The sequence below is a fragment of the Balearica regulorum genome, chromosome 3 (assembly GCF_011004875.1).
Source record: "Balearica regulorum gibbericeps isolate bBalReg1 chromosome 3, bBalReg1.pri, whole genome shotgun sequence".
NCBI classification, from domain to species: domain Eukaryota; kingdom Metazoa; phylum Chordata; class Aves; order Gruiformes; family Gruidae; genus Balearica; species Balearica regulorum.
Window position 1 is genome coordinate 119,342,587 of NC_046186.1, and position 26,187 is coordinate 119,368,773.

Genomic DNA, 26,187 nt, shown 5'->3' on the forward strand with positions numbered 1-26,187 from the left:
CACAACTTTAGACTTGCATTTGCTGCCAGCTTTCTTTGCAGGGCTAGCTGGATATCTGTTGATCAGGAATGCTAAACACTGCGCTTTCTCTTTTTTGAAAATGTTGTAAAAAATAAACTAATCATCATCTTTCACCACAGGGAGCTGGGCAATATCTATGCAAGTAGCCTGAATACTTCATCCCACAACACCTGAGACACAGGATGCAAAATTTGCTTACTTTTTAGGGAGAAGCAACTTCGTTAAGAGAAGCTAAACAATCATATCACTCATCCTTAAATAGATGTTAGGTATGTGTGATAACAACACCTAGAGCTAGGAAAAAATGATGAAGGAGCATATTTATGGTCACAAGGTCATCAGCCTCATGACTCATGCATTCCTGATATCAAGCTTAGTTCCTCCATCAAGACTTTCTGCTTAATGTATGCCCAGAATACTGCAACACTAGTTAAAACAATTAATAAACGATTGCTCTATGTGTTCCTTAAGGAAGTACTCACCTTCCCAACAAGGGCTGGAATATTCATCGAGTTAGTTGCAAAGCCCATGCCAAACACCATAGCATCTTCCACACCAAGGAACTTGGCCACAAGTTTCTCTAGTTCTACATGTTTGTCTAGGGTGCCTGCAGAAATAAGCACAGGGAATCTTAAATCTCATTAAACCGTGGAAGTTATTAATTGTAAGGACATAAAACATACAAAAGAACAGGTTAGAAATGTGTCATTAAGTTCTAATGAAGGTTTTCCGTTTGTATCTTGAGCATGTGGGGTAATGCAGGAAAAGGCAAGGAGACAAATCAGCTGTAACTAAAGCTAAGAAATACTGTTGCTGTTAAGGTAGCAAAGCAGTTGCTTTGGGAAAAAGTGTCCTTTTCCCATGACAACAACTTTTGGCATAGTTTATTCTGAAGAGTAATTTTTTGCCTTTATTTCCCCCCACAATGAGGACAAAAAAAGTCTCCTTTTTATAGGAAACATGGGACAAACATCTCAGGCATTCTTGAGTTCTCTCTGAATGTGAAAGCAAAAACCCATGACAAGATCCTTCCATTTTTTCTTGGGTGCCTATGTATGTGTACAAAATCCTTAATTGGGATTTTTATATGCATAGACAAACAAAAGCGTTCTCCATCTTTTTCTGCTTTGGAAGATAAAAGCTCTGCCAACTCTCCATAACTGATGATAACTCTCCTCTTTCCTCCCTCTCAACAGTCAAACAACAACGATAAGGCAACACTAGAGAGCCTTCTTTATCACATGTTACTTATCTAATATTAGTGCCTGAGTCTCCAAACAAATAAGGTGCTCCAACTAAAGCAGTATCTTTCCCACCCAACTCACAAAGGAGGATGACAAAACACAAAAAGCAACAAAGGAAAGACTGGTGTTAAGAGACTGAGATAACAAATAACTTTGAACATGAATGAATTATCTCGACTTGCCAGCTCTCTAGTCTTTGGTTGCCTGGCTGTGCATTGCAGGTACCAAGGCAGTAGGAACTCTTACAGGATGATCTGTGGGGAAGAAAAGAGAGTGGCCTGTGGATTCTGACAAAGCATTTCCCCTATGAATAAGGCTGTAAGCAGGGACCAGAAGAAAAAAATTAGGGAAGTGAATCTCTCACCTCACTTGCGCTGCACAAATTAACATCTCAATAATATAGGCAAAGTGAATTACAATTGATGGGAACAAGAAATCTGTGTTCACTGTGATGGACAAAGGGCAGATGAATGGAGGAAAGTACAAGCTTAGCCAGAGTGTCTTGACAAGAATGATGAGTCAGGAAGATGATCTTACCTTCATCATGGAGGAAAGCTCATTTAAAAAAAAAAAAATCAAATAAAAATGGCAGCAGTACAGTTTCAGCAACAGTACTAACTCAGCTGGTTACAGTGAATGTTTTCATTTTTTCTTGTTAAATATCCAAAGTAAGAATGGCATTCACTTGGAAACAGAATGTGAAAAAACATGCAGGCAGGTAATTCTCCAATAGCCAGGGAGAAAAGGAGCAAGGATCACGTGGCTTTTGGAAAAACCTCGATTACATGGACAGTAAAGAACAGTGGTGTCGTAGTTTTGCTCAGAGCCTGCCTCCGTTTTACTAGACCTCAGCCAGCTCCGGCAGAGCTTGAAGAGTGTCTCTGCACACATTGTACTGCACTGGATGTACATTTTGCTGGGCTGTCTCTAGCTCTGTGCTCTGATAAGTTCAGTAACATGACACATGAAAATTAGGCGCTGCAGAACCTCCTGTAGATGTGAGCTGACTCTGCATGAAGCTCTTTGAGGATGGCTGCTTTTTGTATTTGTAGATTCTGAGATACACATGGATAGGTGCTGGCTCTGTACACAGCCACTGCTTAGTAACCAAGCTCTGTGAAGTACAAAATCACATAGTGTTTCAGAGTTGAGCTGCTCACTGGAGATGTGGGTGAGAATCTATGTCTTAACTTGTAAGCCCAGTAGGTCTCAGGGTGTATTTCTATGGTTAGTTCTATATTTTTTGCATTTTGGGCCCAGTTAGTCTTCAACCTGGTTACAGCACTCTGACAACAGGGTTCCAGCGCAGTCAGCTGCCCTAGTGTTCCCTGCAGACATTATTTTGTCACTTGAGGGCTATCAGCACACAAAGAGAAGAAGTAATTTAAAATGGAAGCTTGAAGCCAACCACACTGTGGTCACAGCTTGAATTAGAAGGAGGTATGTGAAAGCATGAGAAACAAGCAGTGTGTGCTTTGCAAGGCAGGCATTTTAAGGCATGAGAAAATTGTCCCCAACTCTTCCAGGGGTAAATCTGACACTACTGGGGTGGAGTTGAAGTGCTCTTTGGGGTTGCATCATATGTTTTCTGTTTTTGAAAACAAGAAAAGCCTGACTCACTACAGATTATTCTGTTCAAGCATCTATTAGATGAACCAGAAAGGAACAGGACATTTTTGATGTATTTTTGCTGGTTTTGTGATGGTAAAGAACAAGACATTCTGAAAGTGACCAATTCCTACTTATTATTTACTAATCCTAACAGTGAGTGCAGATGATATTGTTTACCACTATTGCCTACAAATCCTGGAATACGGGAGTTTGGTTTGCAAAACCAAAACCTGAATGACAAGGACTTGCAAAATGAGCCCTAGTTTTGAATTAATTTGATGATAATGGCAATATTAGGTGGTAGGTGAGGTGCCGCAGAAGCGGTACAACACACATCAGTACCGACAGTGGGAGGTTTGTGACGATGATACATATTGAGTAGAGTTGATAAAGCATATCACCTTGCATTTTCCCAAGTTTAAGGTAAAAGGGTATTTATTTAATAAATTACACAATTATTTAGTCATATCAGATTTCTCAAGTGTGGGTCAGTCCTTGGACAGCATATAAACTGCACCAATTATTTCACTTCTCTCCATTGGAGGAAAGAAGGGGTCAGATAAGGTCTGCTGGAATGAGGCTTGTCCACTAGTGTTCCCAGCTGGTCACAGCAACCACCCCAAGAAGCATAAACAGCACTACCAGACAGATGCAAGTATGATTCAAAGGAACTTCCGCTGGCACAAGCTGCTACATCTCAAGCTACATAAGAAAGGCAGTAATTACGCTGGTCTTCATTAAATACAACCTTAGTGGTGTCAAGTCAGGTTATCACGGCCCTTAAAATGTCTTGTACAGTGCTGAATTCAGACCAGCATCATGATCTGGTGAAAAGTTATATACTGGATATATTTTATTAATACACTGTATACACAGATACCTTCTACGCTTGTCCTACACAAAGACATTAGAATTTTTCCCCATACTCTACCTGCATTGATTTTTATGCTGACTACAGCTTGGTTTGACCTGAGAAATGAGAATACAACTAAATAATGTATGCCATCTTACCAGGAAAGATTTAAGATAAAAAGGAAAAGATAAAGCTACCTGCATCTTTAAGAGACAAAATAGAATTATTTCTTTTGAAAGTTGTTCCTCCCTGCTGAACAGTCGTATGCAATAGTGTACAGCAGGTGTTATGGAAAGTAAAATCTAAGATCTTATCAAAAGTGGACTTTCATAATGTTAGCCACCTCCACAGGTTTCCACACTTTTCGAAGCAAATCCTCTCCTTTTCAAAATCTGATGACCCAGTTCCCTTCATTAACTCGCCACTGCACTCTGGGGACAGGGAACAGGAAGCAGACTCTGCTTGGGCAGGCTTTCATAGGCTTACCCATGCTCTTAGGGTGAAAGTCACTGTCAGTCTACTTGACAGATAAAGCCTGAAAATGCGCTTCCCGTGATTCACACAGTTCACCATTTAGCTTTGATACTTTCGGCTTGGACAAGGTGGTTTATGCCACTGGTTAGTCTGCCCAATACAGTTTTTCAGGTTCTTATGTGCTAATGACATGTACTGGTTAAACTGCCAACACTGGCAACAGGATCCTTTAATAGAATTTTTTGTTTGGAATTCTGAGACCCAAAGATGACTGGAAATTACCTGCTTGCTTCAAGATAAACAAAAGCTGGAGGAATAAAACTGATATAAGCAACAAGTCATTGAAAGAAAAAGAACAGATTCCCATAAAAGCCACTTCCACATATGAACACCAACTGGGAATCCTGTAGATCACTGATGTGACTCACCAAGGTGAATAAGAACCATCACTCTATGAAAATGATGGTTTGTCAGAGGTATCCTTAGGAGTGTGGGGAACAGAACAAAACACATAAACTTGCCTACCACATTTGAAACTTAAGGTCACAAAGTCTGGTAAGATATTTGTCAGAGATGAAAGAATAATATTACTGAAGCACGTACGCACTTTTACAAAAGCCAGACTGGATGAGTTATTACCAGAAGGATGAAGAAACAGAAGACATAGAAAGTGTATTATTGATTTACACCATTCTACAAGAGTGGATGATGCAGGTGGTATCACTGTCCAACAGAGCCCACTACAAGAGCAAAGCCTGAACTTGTTGAACAATACTTACTGGTAAGAGAGAGGGAGAGAAGCACACAGTAATGTTATGTAGTTGCCTCATTTAATACTGCATGTGCATAAATGAGCCCCAGGACAAGTGGGTTTTGAGGAAGCATTTGAAAGAAAGAAAATGCTCAAGCTTTCTTAATGTTGCTCTCAGCTGATAGGACTTTCATACTAAGAAGATGCTGTAGGTGTCATAGATATAACTATGTACCTGCGTAATTTACTGATTCTCAGAAACAAGTAGATTAATTTTAAAAAAACTTCCAGTTTAATTTAGATCTTCCAATTTTGTTTGCTTTTTTCCTTTATAAAAACACAAGGCTAAAATTTACAGTTGGAAGTCCAGCCTCTTCATGCCAAAGCCTGGATGGCAGCATCTCTAAATGTCTAAATATTTGCATGTACATAGATAACATTATACATTAAAGATATTTTAGGTTTTAAATAGGTCACTCAACCCTTAGTTACTCCTGATACCTTCAGTTCCACCTGTCAGAAGATGGACTGTCCGGAGCTTAATCACGCTTTGTAAAGCATACTTTTGCAATGGTGAAATACCAGGAACGAACTAGATCATAAGTTAGATCATTTATTTACGAGAGGGTAGGCACAAAAAGGAAGATGATGTTAGTAGGAGACAACACAGAAGGAAAATTCCTCTCATGAACTGTTTCCTAATTTATACCATATCCTATCAGAAAGTAGCCAAGATTATGAAGTATATATAGACACACACACTCATTCTCATTTATGTGGCTGTATTTCTCCTTAAGCTCCTACTTGGGAACTGTAATTTATGGGAACTTTAGCTCTTTAGGTCCTTCTGCTAACTGAAAAACGGACCATTTATTTCTGTGTTTGTACAGCACTGAGTTTAAAATGAGCCTTGGCCCTAATTAAAGCTTTGAAGTGGTATAAAAGAAAGAACAGCCAAATAACTATTTTTACCTTCTTGAAATGCTGCTAGAAATTCATATCAGGCCTTAAAACCTAACAGAAAAGTGAAGAGGATGGAGCTACTTTTGTAGTCTAAATGTTGGCACAGGTTTTCAGATCTGCTTTTTAGAAATCAGATCACAATCAAATATATATAAAAAAAAAATCCTCAAACAAAAAGCCCTACAACTGAGTGCAAGCTAGGCATTAAAAGGTGATCTCCTAACCATGCCCTCCAGAATGAATCACCCTGCAAGTGTTCTGTGCAGGCTCCATCTTGTCTTTCGGTCCAAGGCATAATCACAGGAGAAGGATTTCAAAAGGCAGGAATCCTGCTTGGCTGCTTAAGTAGCACTAATGATACATTTGCTTCTGTTGCTCATGCATATCATCTCCATAAGGAATAATAACGAGTTAGATAAATAGAGCATTGGAACTACCAGCTGTCATGTGACAGCCCCATCACCGCCCTGGCGCTAAGTCTAAGACTGTTCAGGTCATGATAATCTGCCTTATCTTAAAAAAAAAAAGTAACATTACTGATTTTATTATCATCTGCAATCAGCAAGCAGGTAAGAGTGTTAAAAATCATTTGCATATTTCTTTCTTAATAATTTTAAGTTGCATTGCTTAGAAAAGGCTGACTATAAACATGACAGGATAGGCTCAGAACAAAAGGCTTGTGAGCCTGCCTCCAACGGTAGCCAACTCCCACTCTTGCCATTAAAATACTCTGATTTGCATGGGAAAAAAGTACTTCACATTCAAGTTGTCATCCTTTTCACTATATAGAGGGAATACATGCTATTTCAAATTTATTTAGATTCCTATTTATTAGCATTTTCATTAAGCTAAAAAAATAACACTTTTGAGAAGATTAAAATAAATAAAACATAAATAAAATATAGTTTAGAGATTTTTTGAGGGTAGTTTACACGAAATAGCCTAACATTCAAAGTACTCCAGTTACTTGAATAGCTGGTTTCCGGTTAAGACTTAAGTCCTTCAACATTTAAGAATTACTATCTCAGACCCAACATTTATTCCTAGAAAACAAAACTTCCTGCTGTTTCATGTCCCGATTGGTTTCTTCACTTATAATGAATTAGCCAAGAAAAAAAAAAAAAAAAGAGAAAAACTTTTTCTGCACCTGCAGGGGAGACTTCTGCTGACAAAAGCTGTATTAATTTAAATTACATCCATGGTCAGTTTTGTCAGACACAGTAGGCACAGGTGTCTGTATCCTTCCCCTTGACACCTCACACAGTTAATGCAGCATCTTTTCCTCTGGCTTTGGTAAGTTTAACCTTGCCATTCTCAGATGCGCTCAGAATGCTCTTACCATTCGAGGTCCCTATCGTTCCTCCCAGCCTGTACTTCTGACCAAGAGGGTCCCCATTCTACATCTCCAGCTGCTCCAAAATTTTCTCAAGCATCTCACTTATGCTTTAATTTCTGCTGCCAAGATCCTTCAGGGACTACTTCCACCCTATGTACCACCCAAAACTGAAAAGTCTCTCACCTCTAAGCAGACCATATCATCAACATTTTTTGCCTTCTGCCTACCGTTTGCAAACAACCACTTTCATCCAAGCTACTGCTCTTAGAAGACATGCCTCAAGCATATGTATAACTATTTCCTGTTGATCTCTTTTAAGTGTCTTCCCTTAATGTCTTTTTATTCTTAATGTCCTCAGAAACACTGAAAACAGCCAGGTTACTGCTTCATTAGGTCCTTATATGCCACGTCTATCGTAAATGCTGCCCAGCTTTATAGAAATACGAGTATGTGCACATTCTTGATTCAAGCCAAATTTGTATGATGATTTGCTGGTCCACAGTCCTAGTATTAATGATTGTACAGCAATGGCCACAGGCATATAAGTAATAATATAAATTAATACTAAACAACTAATTACATAAAATAATGCTAAACAATTAGTATTAGAGGCACCGCACCACACAAAAGGTCCCTTTTGCCTATTATCCTTCATCTGTCAGTGGTCTTGTATCGATGTCTGGGGAAGAATGAAAGCAGGACAAACATATCTATAGTAGTATCCTAGCTTCTAACTAATTTCAGCATAAGGACATCCTGAATCAGATAATAGTTTTGGTATTTCTAGTAGCTTTCTTAGTACTATATCTAGTATCTCCTCTGTATGTGGCCATTGACCCCTACAGTGCAAGGGAGTGTCAAGTTTTAGTGTCTACAACCTTCTTTGCGATGAGTTCCTTGGGTCTGCCAACCTCCAGGGTGAACAGCTGCCTCTTGTATTTAGATGGAAACCTTCTACCAACTTCATACAGTGCCCTGTAGATCTTGTAGTGGAAAAGACAATGGACAGTCAACCCTGGCCACTCTTCCACGCCACAGATAATTTTGAAGATTTCTATAATTTCTCCCTCTAGACCCTTTTTGAGCCAGATGTCAGGCATTTCTGACAGCTGAAGACAGCTAGCTCAATAGTTCTTCACCCAGAAGCTGTTTGAGGCCTTTGATGACCCTTGTTGCCCTTCTCTGATGCTTTCCAGTTCTGCTAAATGTTTTTGACCAGAACTGCACAGAGTACTCAAGATGACAGCAAGCCGCAGCTTCACACAGTAGCATACTGAGGTTCTAATGGTGGGATTTCTGTTCACTTCCTAATACTTTCTAGTATTTGATTTGCTTTCTGACCACTGAACAATAAGCTAATGCTTTCAGGGAACTACCACCTATAACCCCAAGATCTTGCTCCTAAGGGATAATAGTTAGCTTGGTCTTAAAAAAAGGAAAATATTTTTCTTTCAGATGGAAAGTCCCACAAAAGCCTCAGGAATGTGTCTTAAATGACACTATTATGCTAAGAAAGTGATTTATTATTATTATAACTTAAAAAGAGCATGGAATTAAAAATGGAGTGAAAAGCCTTAAATCTTTTTATGGAGGACAAATCTAGGAAGACCAGCCACTGTTTTTATCAGTTTCCTATGCTTTTGTGTTTAAACAGGAATGTCTGTTCAAGTGGCATGTGCATTATTATTTTAGAGAAAGCATGAGGAGGCCTTCACAGTTCTCACTGAAGTTAATTTCTGAACTATGTTTACACACAGTCTTAAGTTACTTTTCTGGGAATGTAGAATAACTGTTTTACATTTAGCAAGGTTTAGCTTCACTAAGTTTCCTTAATAAAACACAGTTTTGTAAAGATATAAATAACCATGTTAAAACATCCATATCAACTTATTCTGAGAGCAAACTACCTGCAACAACATTCTGATATGACAGCATTTTATATCCACTCCACAGTCTGCACAGTGGAGTTTAGGCAGAAGACCACAAAGGACAGTTTTACCACCATGTATTCTTTCAAACTACACTCACATTAATTTTATTTGTTTCTTCTTTGTTTCTCTCTCTCTCTGAAGTCTTCTCAAAGGAGTGGAATGATCCCTCTTAAAGAGAGACACCTACGAGAGAGATCTTGGTAAAACTCTGAACATGCCAGACACTTAAATGCACATAAGCTGAACAGTACTTTCAAAATTAATTAGCTTCAGATTATAAATATGTTCAAGTGGTCTCTTGGATTAGGACCCCACAGGCAATTTATAGCCTTGGCTCCTACAGCTCACTGCATTTTTACTTCAAGCCACTTTAGCTCAGCCACACAATAACAGGAGTTTTGGAATGTTATCTGCCCAGGAACAAAACCATTCTATTTTTCTAAGATGAAGATGGCAAATGATAATTAAAAAAGGTAAAACCTTCCATGCACACCCCTCCCTACCTCTCTCTTGAAAATACGCATATTTAACTCAGAATTTTTCAAATCTGTTCAACTGAACTAAAATAGAGCTGAAGCAGAACAAGAAGGTAAAGGAAAAAGAAAAGAGGGTATCCACAGTACTAATAAGAAGCTATTTTCCTTAGGTTGTTTATACATTTCTTGGCAGTAGACAGGCTCCAACAGAGTCAGGGTCAATGAAGTAACCACTGCTCAGAACTGCTCTGTGGAGCAACCTCTTTTTCTGCTGGCCGCACAAGCACAGGCTCTCTGTTAGCTGCCTAGGACAAAATGCTATGACTGTTCATCTACACCATCTAAGCCAGGTCTTAACACCCTGCTTTCCTATTTTAATAAGCCTCGATGTCCAAGCTGCTCTCTGAAATTCACTCCCTAAAAGACTGATACTGACAAGACTTGTACAATGTTCTTTATTTGTAGCCCATTCTTGCGTAGTGAATAGTCTGAATGAAGTTCATGGGGTTATTGTGAAAGCAATAGGAATGAATCTAAAACTCTGCTCAATCTGTCAAGATAACTTTGAGAACTGTGCAGGACTTCAGAGGAAGAGGAAGTCCTAGAAATCTGTATACATTGGCTCTGAAAACAGACAAGATGAAATAAGATTTTTTAGTACTTGAAGACAGAATCAATCTTTTCATAAGGTTTGTTTGTGAGAATAAGTCAAAGTTATGTCAGTCTTCCATATAAAAAATACTGCAAAAGATAAAGAATGAGGAACACCAGGCATATTCTTTGACGTACTGAAAACAACTTGAAATGTTCTCAGGCAAAATAGAATCCAAGAGAGAAACACACAGCGAAATGTTCCTTCAGTATGTTAGATGACTAGTAATGGTGACCACTTTCAAGCATGCAATTCATGTTAAACAATATATTGCAGTCACCAGATGGGTCACCTACAAAAGGAAAGTAGCGTCAATCTCCAAACCCTCTCCGAATCATGTCACTGACATATTTATTATCGGCGACTCAAACTATGATAAGAAGCAGATGATAAGGTTTGCATTATTTTTTGTCTGGAAATGAGACTTTAAATTAAAAAAAACCCCAAATTAAATACAATATTTTTTCCATAAGATTTCTGGAGGCAGAGAGTTTGCTTTGGGACATACAAAATGAAAGTTTTTCTGGTTGCTGGATTAGGGGTGAAAAAACCCAGAAGTCTATAAAAGACTTCTCTCTGCCAGGAAGCATGCCTTTTTTTTCTTTTGGTAGCTCCCAAGAAAGATAAAGCCTGAAGAGAAACCTCTCCTTGCATTTCTATGACTCAAAATTGTTCTCTCTGAAATGCAGGCTGATTGCACCATCAGGAATGCAAGGCTTTGTGTAAAAATATACAATTGAAGCTAACACTACATGCAGCCTACAAATCATAAAGGATAGATAAACCAAAATAGTCAGATGGAGCCTTCCTGAATTTATTCCTTAGAGGCACACTAGAAATTTCTATGTTGTGCCCGTTAATGTCTCATAAAACATTACAATATATTCTTAGAACATGGGATTAAAAAAAAAAAAAGTAAAAGCTCATTTATCAATCAGAACACTCTGTATATGATAACTGATACAAATCTGTGATGCAATTAAATTTGCCCTAGAACAATTCTTGAAGTCTCAATGATTATTTTACTACTTTTAAAAAATAAGCTTGTTAGTTGCATCACTAAATATCCCAGGCCACTGTATGACACATTTGGTTTTGCTTTTCCAAAAATCAATGACGTTTTTCCTTTTAAAAAAAAATCCTTATGTGATAATGAATAAAACACAAAATCACTTTTAATAGTGAAACAAGTATTTGTTGATGTGACTAAAATTCTCTAAATATCCATTTCCTTCAACATATCTGTAAGAAAAAGCATATAGTTACAGAATCTTTGGTGGCCATCTAGCTGTTTACTCACCCATTTCCTGTCTGGTACTGCAAATCCCTGTTCCATACTTTTGTAACTCTACGGTCACAGTTTTCAAAGCATTAACGTCCGTTTCTGCAAAGCCGAGGTAGTTATAAGAACCCATATTGATTACATTCTTGATAGTCCTTCCTGTAAACCTATAATTAAAGCAAATTTTAAAGAATAGTGCAACCTTCCCTCCAATCCCAAACAAAAAGAATATTAAAAAACTCAAAGATTTTCCCACCAAATTTTGTTCCATTGTCAAATTGCTATTTGGGAATTTATAATCCTCATACTTTAATGTGACAAAACTTTTTCCAGCCTTCCTCTTTTCATGGCTAAATAGTGCTTTTTGCTCAGAATGTTTTCCAGATTCCAAGCTGCAGATGGCAATATACTGGTATTAGGTGAAAGGGTGCTTTTATGGATTTAAATAAACAAATAAGCCTAGAACTTTATTTAAGTAACAATATACACTATTTTTTCAAGAAAATTGCAATAGCTTCCACAAAGTCATCAGTATTCACACACACGCAGAAATTAAACATGAGGAAAATGTTGTGGGAAACACTATGATACGTTCTCAATAAGCTGAAATACAGTCAACCTACACATTTTCTATGCGGTGAATTTCCATACCTATTTAATTCAGTAACAGTTTCGATACACCGAAATCTTCAAGCTGTAAGCCGCTTAAAACTCACTGAAAGACTCGCTATGTAAGTAAGAAGTCACACTTATGCAATTCAAGAAATTATGATTTAAATCCTAACCAAGGGATACAACAAATTTCATTGTAATATTCTGACTAAAGGTCTGTTATACATGAAGTGTAAGCACTCTTCCTTGTGCTGACACAGTCAGACAAAACCCATTTATGATAGAGTTCAGTCCCCTCTGTACTGCATTTCCAAGCAATATTCAGAAGAAAGGGGAGACAGACTGTCAGCACGGTACTGATTTCAGAAAAAAAATTAATGCTGATGTATATTAGTTGAGGATCTAGGTACGAGGGGCTAGATACAACTTTCTGTGCTTTGCAGATGTATCAGAAGTCTCTGAAACTGACAGCTGCAGAGTGTAAGCTGACTCACCTAAATGTCCAGTTGTAATCATCTGTAACGCGTTCCATGAGGTCAAACTGTGGCCCTGGGACACTGCAAATTGGACGATTCCAGTTATCCCGTATTCTCATATAGAGGTTTCTGGTGTAAAAGTTCTCAAAATCTTGATAAAGTGGCACAAAATCCTGGTTTGAAAACATGTACAGGGTTATGTTGCTAGGGAAACGTCTGCTTCTGTACCCAAGTCATTCCCATTAAAAAGGAAAAAACTGATTCATTAGTAGACAGAGAGCTTAACAGCCACATGTTCCTATGTCACAAACAACTCCAATCAGCAAATATCTTACTTTAATTCCCTTGAAATGCAGTGTTGGCTTTTTTAGGGGTGGTTTTTTGGCTCTGTTTTAAATGGTCAACAAGTTGGCCTAATTTTCCAGTCCAATATTTGAGAAGCTGGAAACGAAAGAACTCATGATTCTTTCACTTGGAGAAGCGAAATGCTTCAAATTGAGGATTTTACTGTGCATGGAGCAGATTGCAAAACTAGGATAAACAACTCATTGTATTTCATGAAATGCTGGCTACTTTAAATTAAAGCTAGTCCAATGTAATTGATCTGGCATCATTGGCCTAGACTGGACATGCAAACAGCCAGTTAAGACAACTATCTTGGTTGACAATTAATTTCTATCTATGGATTTTACTTGGAAATTAAATTAAAAGAGAGGTATGGAATCTAGACAAAATTTTCTATGAACCAGCAATATAGCCATACTAGACACTGGATACAACAAACTGATAAAATAACATGGCATATAGTTACATATGTGGGAGACTGGAGAATTAAATGAATGCGTAATCCATGGTGGATAGCAAAAAGATTTAACTGGCATGTCTGGAATCAAAATAGCTCAACAAATGGCCAAATCATGAAGTGAACTGAAAAGGATATTCCATAAGAATGCTGATAAGAAGACCGGACCATGATATTTCATTAAGTAGTGCATGCATCTTTGAAAAGCCAAAATAGGAAACAATTGTGGGAATTTTGTTTGTAAGAGGAACAGTAACACTATTTGCATTTTTCCTCCATTATGTCAGGTGTTACTGTAAAGGATGGCTCAAACTGCACAGAAAAAAAATGGGGGTTTAAGAGATTTGGAGAGATGATATATTTAACAATAAGGCATTTCTGAGTTTTCTTTTTCTATGGATTGACCTAATACACTGAGATTCTATTTTGCTGAGAGTCTTCTGACACTTAGAACAAGGTGAACATCTCTCTGGGTAAAAATGATGATTTTACATATATACATAGGTACATATTCATACACATGTGTTTAACTGTACTGCAGCACGTGTCATTCCTCTCATCTCTATGCAATGTTGTTCTCTAAAATGAAAGTTTTCTGCCTTGTTACTTCTGTAGGTTATTGTACATAACTTGCAAGCGGGGGGGGGGGGGGGGGGGGGGGGGAACCCCTCAGCTTTAGATACATAGTTTCTTTTTCGTACATACTTTTTGTTGTTCTCTCTCTGCAGCAACGTTACGTTTTTCTAGTCCCCAGGCTCTCATAAAATCTCGCAGGTAGCCAAATACTGTTCCCACTCCAAAACCCAGGAAAGTAAGAACAGCAACATACATTGGTGCCTGTTCAAAGTGCTCAATAAATGTTTTTTTGTAGAGAGTTCCATTTGATATGCCATTCTTCTGAAAATACAGAACAAAAACTTGTGATTAATACATTTCATCTCATCAAATCAAATGTTTTTCTCCAATAAGCTACAAATTAGGAGAGAAGTTTAGACCTCACACTGTACCAGCTGATGCAACCTATACCTGAAGAGGAGGACCTTAACACTGCAGTTGTTACTGACCGCTACAACTATCTTCTATTTTCTGTCCTCTCCACCAATGTCCTCAGTTGCAGGTGTCTTCAACACCACTCCCTTGTCTGTTTTGAAACATGTGAAACTTATGAAAGGATTGGCAATGTATTGTTGTGTAATTGGACAATTATTTCCAAAGTGATTAAATGGAAACCACAATACTCTGTTCTTGCAAGACAGAGCTATAAAAAGGGAAGGGCAGCATTAAAAACTCACCTACACTGCGCCCGACTCTGCTTCTAGAAGTCTTGTGTAACTCATTGCAACAACTAACCTATATACAACACAACCTGTCTAAAATAGGGTACTTTTACCACGATGTTCTTCAGATCTGAGGAAGTATCCAAAACAGCTCTGATCTCAGCCTTCTATTTCTGTTCTAATTTGACAAATACTTTTAATTATATTTTCAGTGGTACTTCTAAGGGTACTTAAAAAAAAAAAAGAAGAGAAAGAGAAAAAAGAAGAGGAAACAAAGAAGAGGAAACAAAGAAGAGGAAACAAAGAAGAGGAAAAAAAAAGACACACACACGGACACCCTGCTTGTTGGAATTAGCCACCCTATTGCAAGCAACTTCTAGAAATTTACAACCATGTGTGGATAAAACATTAAATCTTGAAAATATTCTAAAAAATACATTTTCAAATTAAAGCAGCTAAGTTTTTTAGTTGCAATCTTTTTCAAACCAACTTATGTTCAGTAGGCTTATCAGATTATTCTTTGGAAGAGAGGTAATTCCCTTATTTCTACAAAATATGATGGCATTTACAGTTACTGTCTAGTGATAGCCAACCTGTCAATTAAAAAATAACAAAATGTAATCCAGAAAAAATAGTGCCCTCTTTAAAAAAAAAAAAAAAAAAAAAAAAAGAGAGAGAGAGAGAGAGAGAAAGAAAAGACACAAGACATACATTTTTGAGCATATTATAAAGCAAGACTACCAATATATGAAGAAATACCATTAATACATTGCTGCCTGTGGGATGGATGAACTAAAAAAAAGTAGATTATCTAATTATGTAATGCAGCAAGCTGAAATAGAATAATCATATTAAGAACAACTGCAAATTCACAGTACTTGTCAGAGCTAGAGTATTATTGATCTTCATATTGCATTAAAATGCCTTTATGCTCAAATGATTTTTATTTCAGTAGTAACTTGCTGTCCAATCCTGGATTCACAGTTTTCTTGGGAGAAGAAGGAGGGGAAGGAAAAAAAAAAAAAAAAAAAAGGTTTTGGGCACAAGATAGAATATAAAGATCTTGAAGGAAAGCCAAAAAGGAAAAAAATGCTGGTAAGGCTGAACAGAAACACATTTAGACTTTGGAAAGATGTATTGCCCTGCAAGGGAGAAAGAATGAGAATGCAAGGCTGACTCTCACCATATGAGGGTAGACCTTTGAAGCAATGCTACACATGCACTTGTACCTAAAGCTAATTGCTCTTTTAGGGCAACCTATTTACCATGAAAAACATATAATGAGGATGAATTAAATACACGGTCAAGTCATATTTCACGTGAGCCACAACAGCTGTGTGCACACAACAACAAGATAAAGTATTTCATCAAGGATTAAGCTCAGTTGTATTACCTTACACTTGCCGTGGGCTAAGAGCATACTTATGGTCACCTATGGCAACTCAGTTGACATTGTAGCCTGTCAAGCTGTGATGGTGCGATAATACACCTGAGCCCGGAGGATAGAATTAGCATGATAATTCTGTTTATCAATTTTATTAAGAAACACTTTGTTGTTATGTATCTTATTGGTAGAGGAACAGGGAATCTCATATCAGACTCTTGCATTGCAAAGTTCTTCCACAATAAAACTTTTTTGTTGTGGAACTGTCATTTCAGCTGCTGCTGTTTTATGCAGTCAGTATGACATATGTATTTAAACACATAACTGTTATCACCTACACCACTGTCACCTATCCTTAACACAAATAGCTAGTAGTAAACAGCATCAGTAGTAGTAAAGTACTAAGCCTTAGGATTGGAATAACCAAAACAAGTGGATTTGCTGCTTCTGGAGAGCGGTAATGTGGATGTTTTTGTGCAGCACTTCAAGCACTGGGGTACGGGTGACTTGAGCATCATGAGGAAGTTCAATAATTTCAGCCAACTTAAATGATCAGTCGATGAATGATTAATTGCCATTTCGCATTACATTACTGTTGACTTTTTACATGTTATAGACTTTTATTTGAGAAGAAAGGTCTAATTGGAGACTGTGCACTTAGAGTACCTAGACAGTGAAGGCAGATGTAATTAAGCTGTTGCTGGCACCAAAAAATCAAACACAGCAGATCTATGAATGCCTGAAATGATTCAGAGATCACTAGTTACACTAGTTGCACACTGGGTGCTCTGCCGAATTGTACACTCACAAGTATATTATTATCTGTAATAGCACCTGTAGTAGAAAGTACATTTTCTAGCTCCATACCTCAACTGTAGCAATCCTAAGTAGCAGATGAGTAGGCAAAGATTCTAAAATAAAAAGTAAAGAATGACTCTTTCCTCAGTATATTCTCCCAACTTAAAGCAGTTGGTGACTTTGAGATTTCATGAGCCTGAGATTGTGTTATCACATTTAATAGTCATCAGGGAAAAAATATGAATTTGATGATAATTTCTGAATCCACAAATAATGTAGAAATGAATTGTGCATTTTTATATTTGATTTAATCTTTTAAAAAGTATTTTATTTTTTTGTTATAAAATTACCTGATAATGTCAATTTGACAATTTACTTTGACTATCGCTGTCTGTTCAGTTTTCCTACTCAACCAATTACACAGCTCATAATTTTCTGTACTTAAATGACTTCTCCACTTCTCTCTTCCCAAGCTGAAGTATCTTAATCTACAAAACATGATATTTGCATGATCACCTATTTCTCCTCACCCCTTTTTCCAGACCATTGGTGAAAATGGGAGAGCGCACAGGTTGAATAAGAGATCCTTGGAGTACTCCATTCCCTGCGTCTCCCTGGTAACCTTTTCAAAAATCGTATCTTATTTGTAATCCCCCATTTGTCTGGCAAAAAGGCCAACTTAAGCAGCAGCCCAGAGTTACTCAGCAATTTTATGTTTGGCTTCCTTTAAAAATCTTGAGTAAATACCCTTTGTGATATACTAATCCACATTCTATTGGCTTGTTTTAAAAATTCAGCTGGCATTCCAAATCAAAATAGTTTCTCAGTAGTCTGCCACAAAGTATACTTTCCAGGCACAAACGCAAGGAATCTACGAATGCAATGTCAAGACACCAAATGCAGAAAGGCTACAGACAAAATTCAGAATGAATGGTTGTTTTGCCATGGAATTTGACAAATCTAGGATTTCATTGATTTCTCAGAGATCAAAAGCACAATCAGGATATGCAACCTCTGTGTGTTGAGTGTCTGCTTAGCTTATTAGATCACGCTGCTTGTAGTCTCTTGGTACCAAAGGTCACACTGGCAGCTCAGCCTTGTAACTCTGTAGCACATAGTTATAGAGAACCCATATTAACAGATTTGGCAGTGGCCTTAGACCACAGCTCCAGATTGGTTTCCAGTAAGACATTCACAACGAGAGAATTCCTGGGCAAGATTGTGATGTCAAGGAAGTCAACAGGAGGGATGCCAGTGTAGTAAAGTCAGCCTTAAGTGGAATACCTTTTAGATCCCCATATTCCGTAGTTACCCAAAGTATTTTGGTACTCTCCCCTCATGAAGAATCCCCTCCTAAATGTCTTCAGTTTTTAAAAGGGAGATTAACACTAACAACAAATCTAACAGTGCTATTAGAATGGGCATCAGTATAAAATACTGAATATAATGGACATACAATCTTGATCAAAATAGCTTGCTCTAATAATAACACAAATTAATCTTGAAGTCTAATAAGCACACTCCTGGCAACATCTTTATTAGGAATAGTTACAAAACATGATATTTGCATTAGCAAAGAAAAATAAAAGATAGCTATGCAATAGCATGAATAATACCTAAATATTTGTTCATACTACCCTTAAAGCGAGGAGAGAATTTTTCATTGCATTTAGGTCCTGCAGCTTCTGGAATAGTCCTAGCTAGCATGACCCAGATTTGTATCAAAGGGAGAACTAAGAATTGAACAGCACAGACATAGCATCACAGTACTAAACCTATGTACTGGCCCTGAGTAATTTACTAGCAAAGAGATAACCACTTATGTTGGTGTAAGTTAGGAGTAAACCTATGTGAGTGGAGTTGCATCGAGGAAACCGAGACCTGAGAACTCACGTTTTCATGCAAGTCTGTTCTGTAGAGACAACATAAACTCTAAAGAAATTCAGAAATCCCAATCTGCTTTTTGAAACCTCTCCTTAATTAAATATTTTTGAGCTATTTTGGCCACTTTCAATACAGCAGCAGTAGGTGCAGACAGCTATATCCTTGGAATAAAACCACTGGGAGAATAATAAAGTCTTTGTCTTTAAATATAAGTTCCCCACTAGGAATAAAATCTGATCCAGAAGCGGATGAAACTTTATTTTACTGTCCCTCAGTTTAAGAAGAATGTTTCATCGTTTCTGGATCAGATTTTATCAGGTTGTTGCATACAATCTATTAAAAAAACAATGACTGATCTACACAAAGCTTCCAAGACAGATATGTATATCAAGAGAGAGGTGTTGAAAACTGTGAACCAAGTGATAGCCACGTTTGCTCAATACTGCCAGATTTTAAGATAACATTGAAATCTTGACCAAATTAGGACAGTGCATGGCTACAGCTAAAAACTGACAGTAGAACAGACTGATAATCACTGATGGAACATCCGATTCCTTGCAGATGGTTTTGTTCTAAACAGATGTTTCCTCCCTAACATTAGAAGAAAAGCACCTGGGACAAGACCCTAAATGTAGGTGATTTTAGATGTCCTAGCATGTGTGAGAGAGCCACATGGGGATGACAGGACCTAAAGATGCCTGTACCTTTTTGGAGCAGAAGCTGGGGATGGGGAGATAGGATAAGGCAAGGTTCCATTTTAGCCGTGAGAAGGGTATGATCTGGCTGAATCCCACTCTGAGCTTGCCACTGGCTAGTCAGTTTGAAGTGGCTGATGTGCAATTCTGTCTCCTGTGGATCATTGCCACCAGAAGGCTGGGTCTCAATGAATAAAATGGTCAGGCTCTATGCAAACCCACCAGGTTGACTGCCATAATTATTATTATGTTTTCCCAAAACCACCATAACTAGGCATCTATTGGACACTAGGGGAATCTTAATGATTGCACGCAGTCCCCAGGAAAAGAAAAAAGGAAGTTGAAATTATGAAAACCAGAAGTTTCTTATAATGAATATACTATTGACACAAATTGAGATTACTTCACAAATCTCTTCAGTTACCGGCAATGATATCCTTTAAATATGCAGTTTCTTTTCTGTTACAAAACATTTCAGATCTTACAGGCTTAAGCTTCTAAAATGTAAACCAAAAATGGTTACATGGGGAATTCATAGCTTATTGAGCTATACAGAGAAGATTTAAATCAAAAATAGTTGTGAAACTTATATGTCTGGAAGGTGCTAAAATGAAGGTTGCAGCCTCTTGCAGTGTGACAAAGCCACAAGAAAGCATAATCTTTACACAACACAAACTATAAATAGCAACCAAGCAAAAAAAAAACTTTAGTTCTTATTACTGTGTGTCTGCAGAATCCTTGTTTAGACTGATTGTTGATTTCTGCTGAAGTTTCAAGAGAAAATATATACCTGGTAGCAAGGCAATCAATAAGGACTAAAAGTAAAATTTTCAAGACTGTCCAGAAGGTTTAGGAAATATAAGACACCTTCAAAATAACTTGGGAATCCATGTGCTACTGAACTTGTCAGAGACTTAGAATTTAACAACTCGGGAAAAGTTTGCTCCCTGTAAACAGTATTAACTGCTGCTTGTTCAGTTCTGCTACTTGAGGTTTGTATGAAGATTGACAGCATACTACAGGCAAATACCAACAAAGGTATGAAAAGACAGGATCTTCACCTTCCAGGCTTGCATCATTTTTTCAGTTGAGCACAACTGAACCTCCAGCATATTCACCTTGTAACAAATTCATTCAGCACCAAATAATCAAGGCCTGCAATGCCAACTATGACACTAATACTAAGAAAATACAGATGCGAATGACAAGCACATTAGAAATATACTGTTAAATAGAAAACATTGTTATATAATTAGGAAAAGAATACTCTTACTATATAATTTTCAGACTAACACTTTACTCTGATGCTAAAATGATACTTCTGAGTGCAACATAGGAGGTTGGGAGGATGCAGAAGACTCACTCATAAATAACATTCAGGAAGAAAAGAAGTTGGTAAATTCTAGAGACAGCAATGGCAAGATGTCCAAACTAGAACAAAGATGAACTTGGAAGGTGTACATTTAATTGTCATAGTTTTGTAAGTTTTTATGCAGATGTTTATATTCATTCAAGAATTCTCTTAGCCTGGTATGTCAGGATATGAATTTCTAGCCCTGCACAGACTACAAGCAACGTGCATTCTGGCATCAATGAATGTTTATTTGCAACCATTAAGTAAACTGTCTACTGTGTGCAATTTTTGCAAAACCTGTAGATCAGCACATGTTTTCATCTGGTATGAATTTAGTTCTGCGAGTAGAACTGCACATTGCAGAATGATCATACTACAGTGTTTGTCAAAAGAAAAGCCACATACATCTCTTCACAGCACAGAAGATTAGAGTCACACACACAGACTTGGGGCAAATGCCAGCAGCAAACCACGAAAATGCAATGTGATGATGGGGACAAAAATCTAAGAAAACACAACTTTGAACTGTAGTTTTCAGAAATTGCAATATAAACCATCACAGATACTAATACTATCCAATACTAACTAAGGCACTTAAATCAAACAGTAGGTGGGAGATTAAAAAAATTGCATAGCAAACTCTTCTCCCAATGGCTTTATATCTGCATATTGCAAGCAATAGCAAGAAACACTAGAAAGAAAAAAGGAACATGTATGCCTGATACAGCTATTACTCTGTCATTGCTCCCAGAAAATTCAAAGTGGACTCAAATCAACATAACTAGGAAGGAATGATCTTAATAATTTCAAATTGAAGGAGACAAAACAATGAAGTTCACTACCCAGAGAGAGATTTACAAACACCAGAAGGTATTTCCTAACCTTACAGCAATTACAGAGTAGAAACCCAGGCATGTTGAATCAGACAAAAGAACTGGATGAAACACCTAGGTTACAGCAATCCTGACATAGTTCATGGCATCAAGTTGCAGCAAGCGTTTGCTATTATTTCCAAAGCTTATAGTAAGCTACAAGATTCACACTGCGTGGCTACATTAGAATATCTCCTGTTCATTCAAATCCTATGGCTTTGGCTTTAAGTATAAACAAACAAACACGACGATGATGAAGTGATATCACTTCAAAGGCTGTCAGTTTCTGCACATCACTAGCGATGATCTAACAACACAGGAAATTTCTTCCAGAAGTGATTTAGCATTTAGAAATTCTTTCTATGGATCTCATATACATTTTTGATAAGAAACTAATATTTCTTGGGATCAAGACTGTAACTGAACGGAAGGATACTTGAGGTGATTTAACTAGACTGTTAGTGATTTTGTCCAGTGTGGATTCTGAGCTAAAATCTACATGAAGCAATCCACCAACTCAATTTCCCACATGCTGATTTTGCAAAGAACACTAGAAAATGTTTTAACTAGCATCAAATTGCTCTCCCTGCAAAATGCCCTTGTGAAGAAAACAGTATAGATGAACAGACAGATTTTATGCATTAACTTGCATAACTGAATCATCATTGGATCTCAGAGCTTTTCCCATTATATAGTACAACAGTTTCAAACAGGGTCAGGATTTTATACAGGTGACAAATGGAAACAGTTTAGTAATGAGACACATATCCACTATCAGAATGGATGCGTCCCTGGACTTTCCTGGATCATGCCAAATACAATCACAAGCTTAATGTGTTTAAACTTCAGAAACAGTGTCAGGCCATCATCAGTTCCCGAGATGACACCACCAGTTTTGAGGAAGACTTCTGGAAGGTGTAATACATCAGGCCGCTTGTGAAAGGATCACAAATGTAATTTTCAGTATACACGCTTCCTACCTGAACGTTGCGTATTGTTAGAATAATTTGCACATTATTCTAGTTATACTGAGAGATATGCACAGGTTAAGTTGAAACAGTGTGCCCTCTAAGACATTGCTATTATCGCAAGGAGTATCGTATCATATTTCAGAAAGGTGACAACAGAGAAAATCATTGCCAATTTTGTTAATGCAATCAGAGTCTTAGCTGGATTTATGCTATCTCTTCCAAGGTAATTAACTACTTTTAAATTATATTTAAAGCCAGATCTCTTGGCATACCATGGACAGAGAGCAAAGAGAGAGATATGAGATACCATAATAAAAAAATTTACCAGTTTAATGATGGGGAAAGCAGAATTTCTCAAGAACAGCTGGAAAAAAGGCAATCAGGATTTGTGTTGCTAGTTTTATAGATAGGGGAATTAAAAACTCAGTAGGAATATGACCATCTGGGTAGACAAGGTCCTTCTCTGAGCTAGGATAGGACTTAAGCATCAAAAAAGACTCCTAGGGAAAAAAAAAGACATTCAGAATAAACTCACTTATTGTATAGCACATAGGTTTTTAGGACAGAAGAATTTGAGGAAGATGAGGGAGACAGCCATCCTATGAATGTGCCAAGTGTTTCACAACACATCATAGTGGGAATAAAGTTGAGAAAATTAATAGCCTGACACCTTCAAACACAAGAGAAGCTGTCTTAAGCAAGACGACAGGAATTCATTTAAACAATAGTTAGGCAACTTGGCAGCAGTGCCCATAGCATAATTAAAGTCAGATGGACTATACCAAAGCCAGCATCTGAACTGGCATACGTGATCAAATCAGTGCACCATTTAACAACATAAGGGCCGCAACCCACCTATCCTCAAATTATCTTGTGAGGACAACAAAGTTTAGAGAGTAACCTGGATTCACCAACTTGTGCCCTAATGCAGAAAAGCTATGTATTTTAACAGCTGACAACCAATTACTTTAGATTCCCCCTCCCCCCCCCCCCCCCCCCCCCCCCCCCCCATCTAAAACTACAGAATCAGTAACATCCTTCTCTAGCTATTTTTTTGTTTGGAAATTATCAAGAAAAGGTGGTTTCGATCTGTTATGACTAAGTAATGCCCACATCTACACCTATGAAGAACTCACTGGCGGACTCCTCCAGGATCCCAGAAGTGGTACAGTAGTTCTGCAAGAGGCTGTCTCTTCCCACTGATTTAAATTTCTGCCTTGTACAACTGGAAAAGATGATCTGCACCTCAATGACTTCTTAATGTCTATTTAATTGTAATGATATTCATTAACCATTATTAAATTGGCTAATTCAATCTGAGAGCTCAAAACAAAATAATTGTATTCTACTTCAATTGCTTGATGATTAATAAAAAAGAATCTAGAAATAAATTGTTACAAGATATTTTTATTTTTTTTTTAGTACATCATACCTTGGAATACTCTTTATAAGTTGTTCCAGTAATTATGTAAGTCATAACACTGAAGATGAGAATGGCTGGCTTTCTCTCATCCCAACCTTCTGTAACTATCAGGTTTGCAGAAATCACCCTTAAATAAATGTTCTCCTCAGCTTTTATAGCAGTCTAGGTACGAACAAAAATGAAAGTCCTCACCCTGCCATGTACTAATTTTCATCAATAGATCCATGTCTACCTGGAGGCAAACACCTAAAGGCTGTGGTTCTTGGCTGAAAAGATAAAGATTAGGAAAAAGAAACACACCAGAAATTCAAAAGACAGAAATCAGGTGCCAGAATATTGAAGGAAAGGGGTGACTGAAGCATGTTTTGTTGGTTCAAAGACAGACACCTTTTCAAACACACACCAAGAAGGAAAATGTCAGTTGAATAAGCCTTTGAACAATTTCAACCTGTTGTCTAAGAAAGGAATAGTGTATGCCCTCATGTTACCTCTGTCGGCAAGTACCCCCCTAGTAGCTTTTGAGTTCATAGACCAATTTCAATCAAATCTAATGGAAGAATAGAGGTCTTCAAGACATGAACTTTCCTGAAAGCTTCAGGAAAATCTGACCTTGATAGTGCAATGAGATCCAAACCCATGTGCTGAAGGAAAGACAGCAATAACTTGGCTCTTTAGCCATTCTTGGGGTCAATCACACAAACACAAGCATAATGACCAGCGAGCCAGCATCTACATAGTTCTGAGCAAGGTTCAACACATTCTGTCTCTCGTCCATCTGGAAAGCAAGGATGTGGTAGGCAAGCAGGGATGTTCTGGGGTGGTGGAAGATGCTGGACACAAAACAAGATGAAATCAGGCTTCATTAGACACATTGCTCAAGGGAAAAAAGAGTTGTGGACATTTTGCAAGCCTTTGTCTTACCTCCAATGTTATTTCTTCCCATATTGCTGTGGGGAAAATTAAAAAACAATACTCAAAACATTGCTGCACCTTGGAAGCAGTTTAAATAGACATTAGGGTATCTTAACTCAAAGTTTTCATTTATACTGATCATAAAATGATAGAAATCAAGGGATTTAGGAAAAGCAGGAAATGGAACAGCAGAATAACAGGTTTCAGGAGAGCACAACTTCACTCAGAAATAGCAGGAAACTCTATAGGAAGCAATATTAAAGTTAAAGGAGTTAAGAAAAAAACAGCCATCTCTTAAGAAAATAATGTTTAGGGCAAAAGGACAAACCACTCTAGTGCTACTAAGCAGTATGCAGGTCTCAGCTGAAGCACTCCATCCAGCTTTGGGCAATGCTTTTTGAGAAAGAAGAGATTAACCAACTGGAGACAGCTGGGAAGAAAAGCATAAAGTCTGGTGTGATGAGGAAAGAATGAAAGAATTTCAATTGAAATTCAAGAGAAAACTCTGATGACTGTCAGCCTATGAGTCTTCAAACATGTGAACAGTAACTGCAAGAGGAAGATAATCATCTATGCTCTGGCAAGCATGGACATGCTTAAATCATAGCCATGGTGATCTAAATCAGATACTAGAAAGAACTTTCTACTAGAAACAACTTTCTACTAGAAAGAACTAGAAAGAACTTTCTGCTGATAAAAGCAGTTAAACATGAAGGTAGAGCAATGGAGGTCTTTAAGATGGATGTAAACAAACCTCTGTCAGGAACATTTTACATATAGTCAAAGGTAATGTTGTTTAGCAAAAGATGTCAGAAAGCAGAGCTGTCAGTCTCTTAACAAAATCCCAAAACAGAGTGGGAGAGCTTATGGAGTAAGAGGTTCCAGAATAGCCTTCAAGATATTCTAGCATAAAACTAACCCTGGATAAAACTGAGTCTGCCTTGTTGTGTAGAAATAGACTAGATGACATCTGGAAATACTTTTAAGACTTATTACCTATTTATCAAATTTACCTTACATTCAGAAACCTCACCATGACATGAAACACAGAACAGAAAAGATTGAGCACTCTGAAAATAGTTGGTACATATTTTGCACAGAGTGAAATGCAAGTAGATAGAGAGAACTTCTAA

At 37.5% G+C, this 26,187-nt stretch overlaps 1 protein-coding gene across 2 annotated transcripts in view; it reads right to left on the reverse strand.

The window, feature by feature from the left end:
* The window catches only part of SPTLC3 (serine palmitoyltransferase long chain base subunit 3), an 83,617-nt gene that overhangs the window by 39,051 nt on the left and 18,379 nt on the right, over positions 1 to 26,187 (reverse strand). The window contains exons 2-5 of one of the 2 annotated variants that reach the window (XM_075749766.1): positions 14,190 to 14,378; positions 12,701 to 12,855; positions 11,613 to 11,761; positions 504 to 628 (exon numbers count right to left, since the gene is read on the reverse strand). In XM_075749766.1, the coding sequence (XP_075605881.1) occupies positions 504 to 628; positions 11,613 to 11,761; positions 12,701 to 12,855; positions 14,190 to 14,378 (618 nt within the window). Of the gene's footprint in view, positions 1 to 503; positions 629 to 11,612; positions 11,762 to 12,700; positions 12,856 to 14,189; positions 14,382 to 26,187 lie in introns of both variants that reach the window. The other variant, XM_075749765.1, reaches the window with a different exon arrangement.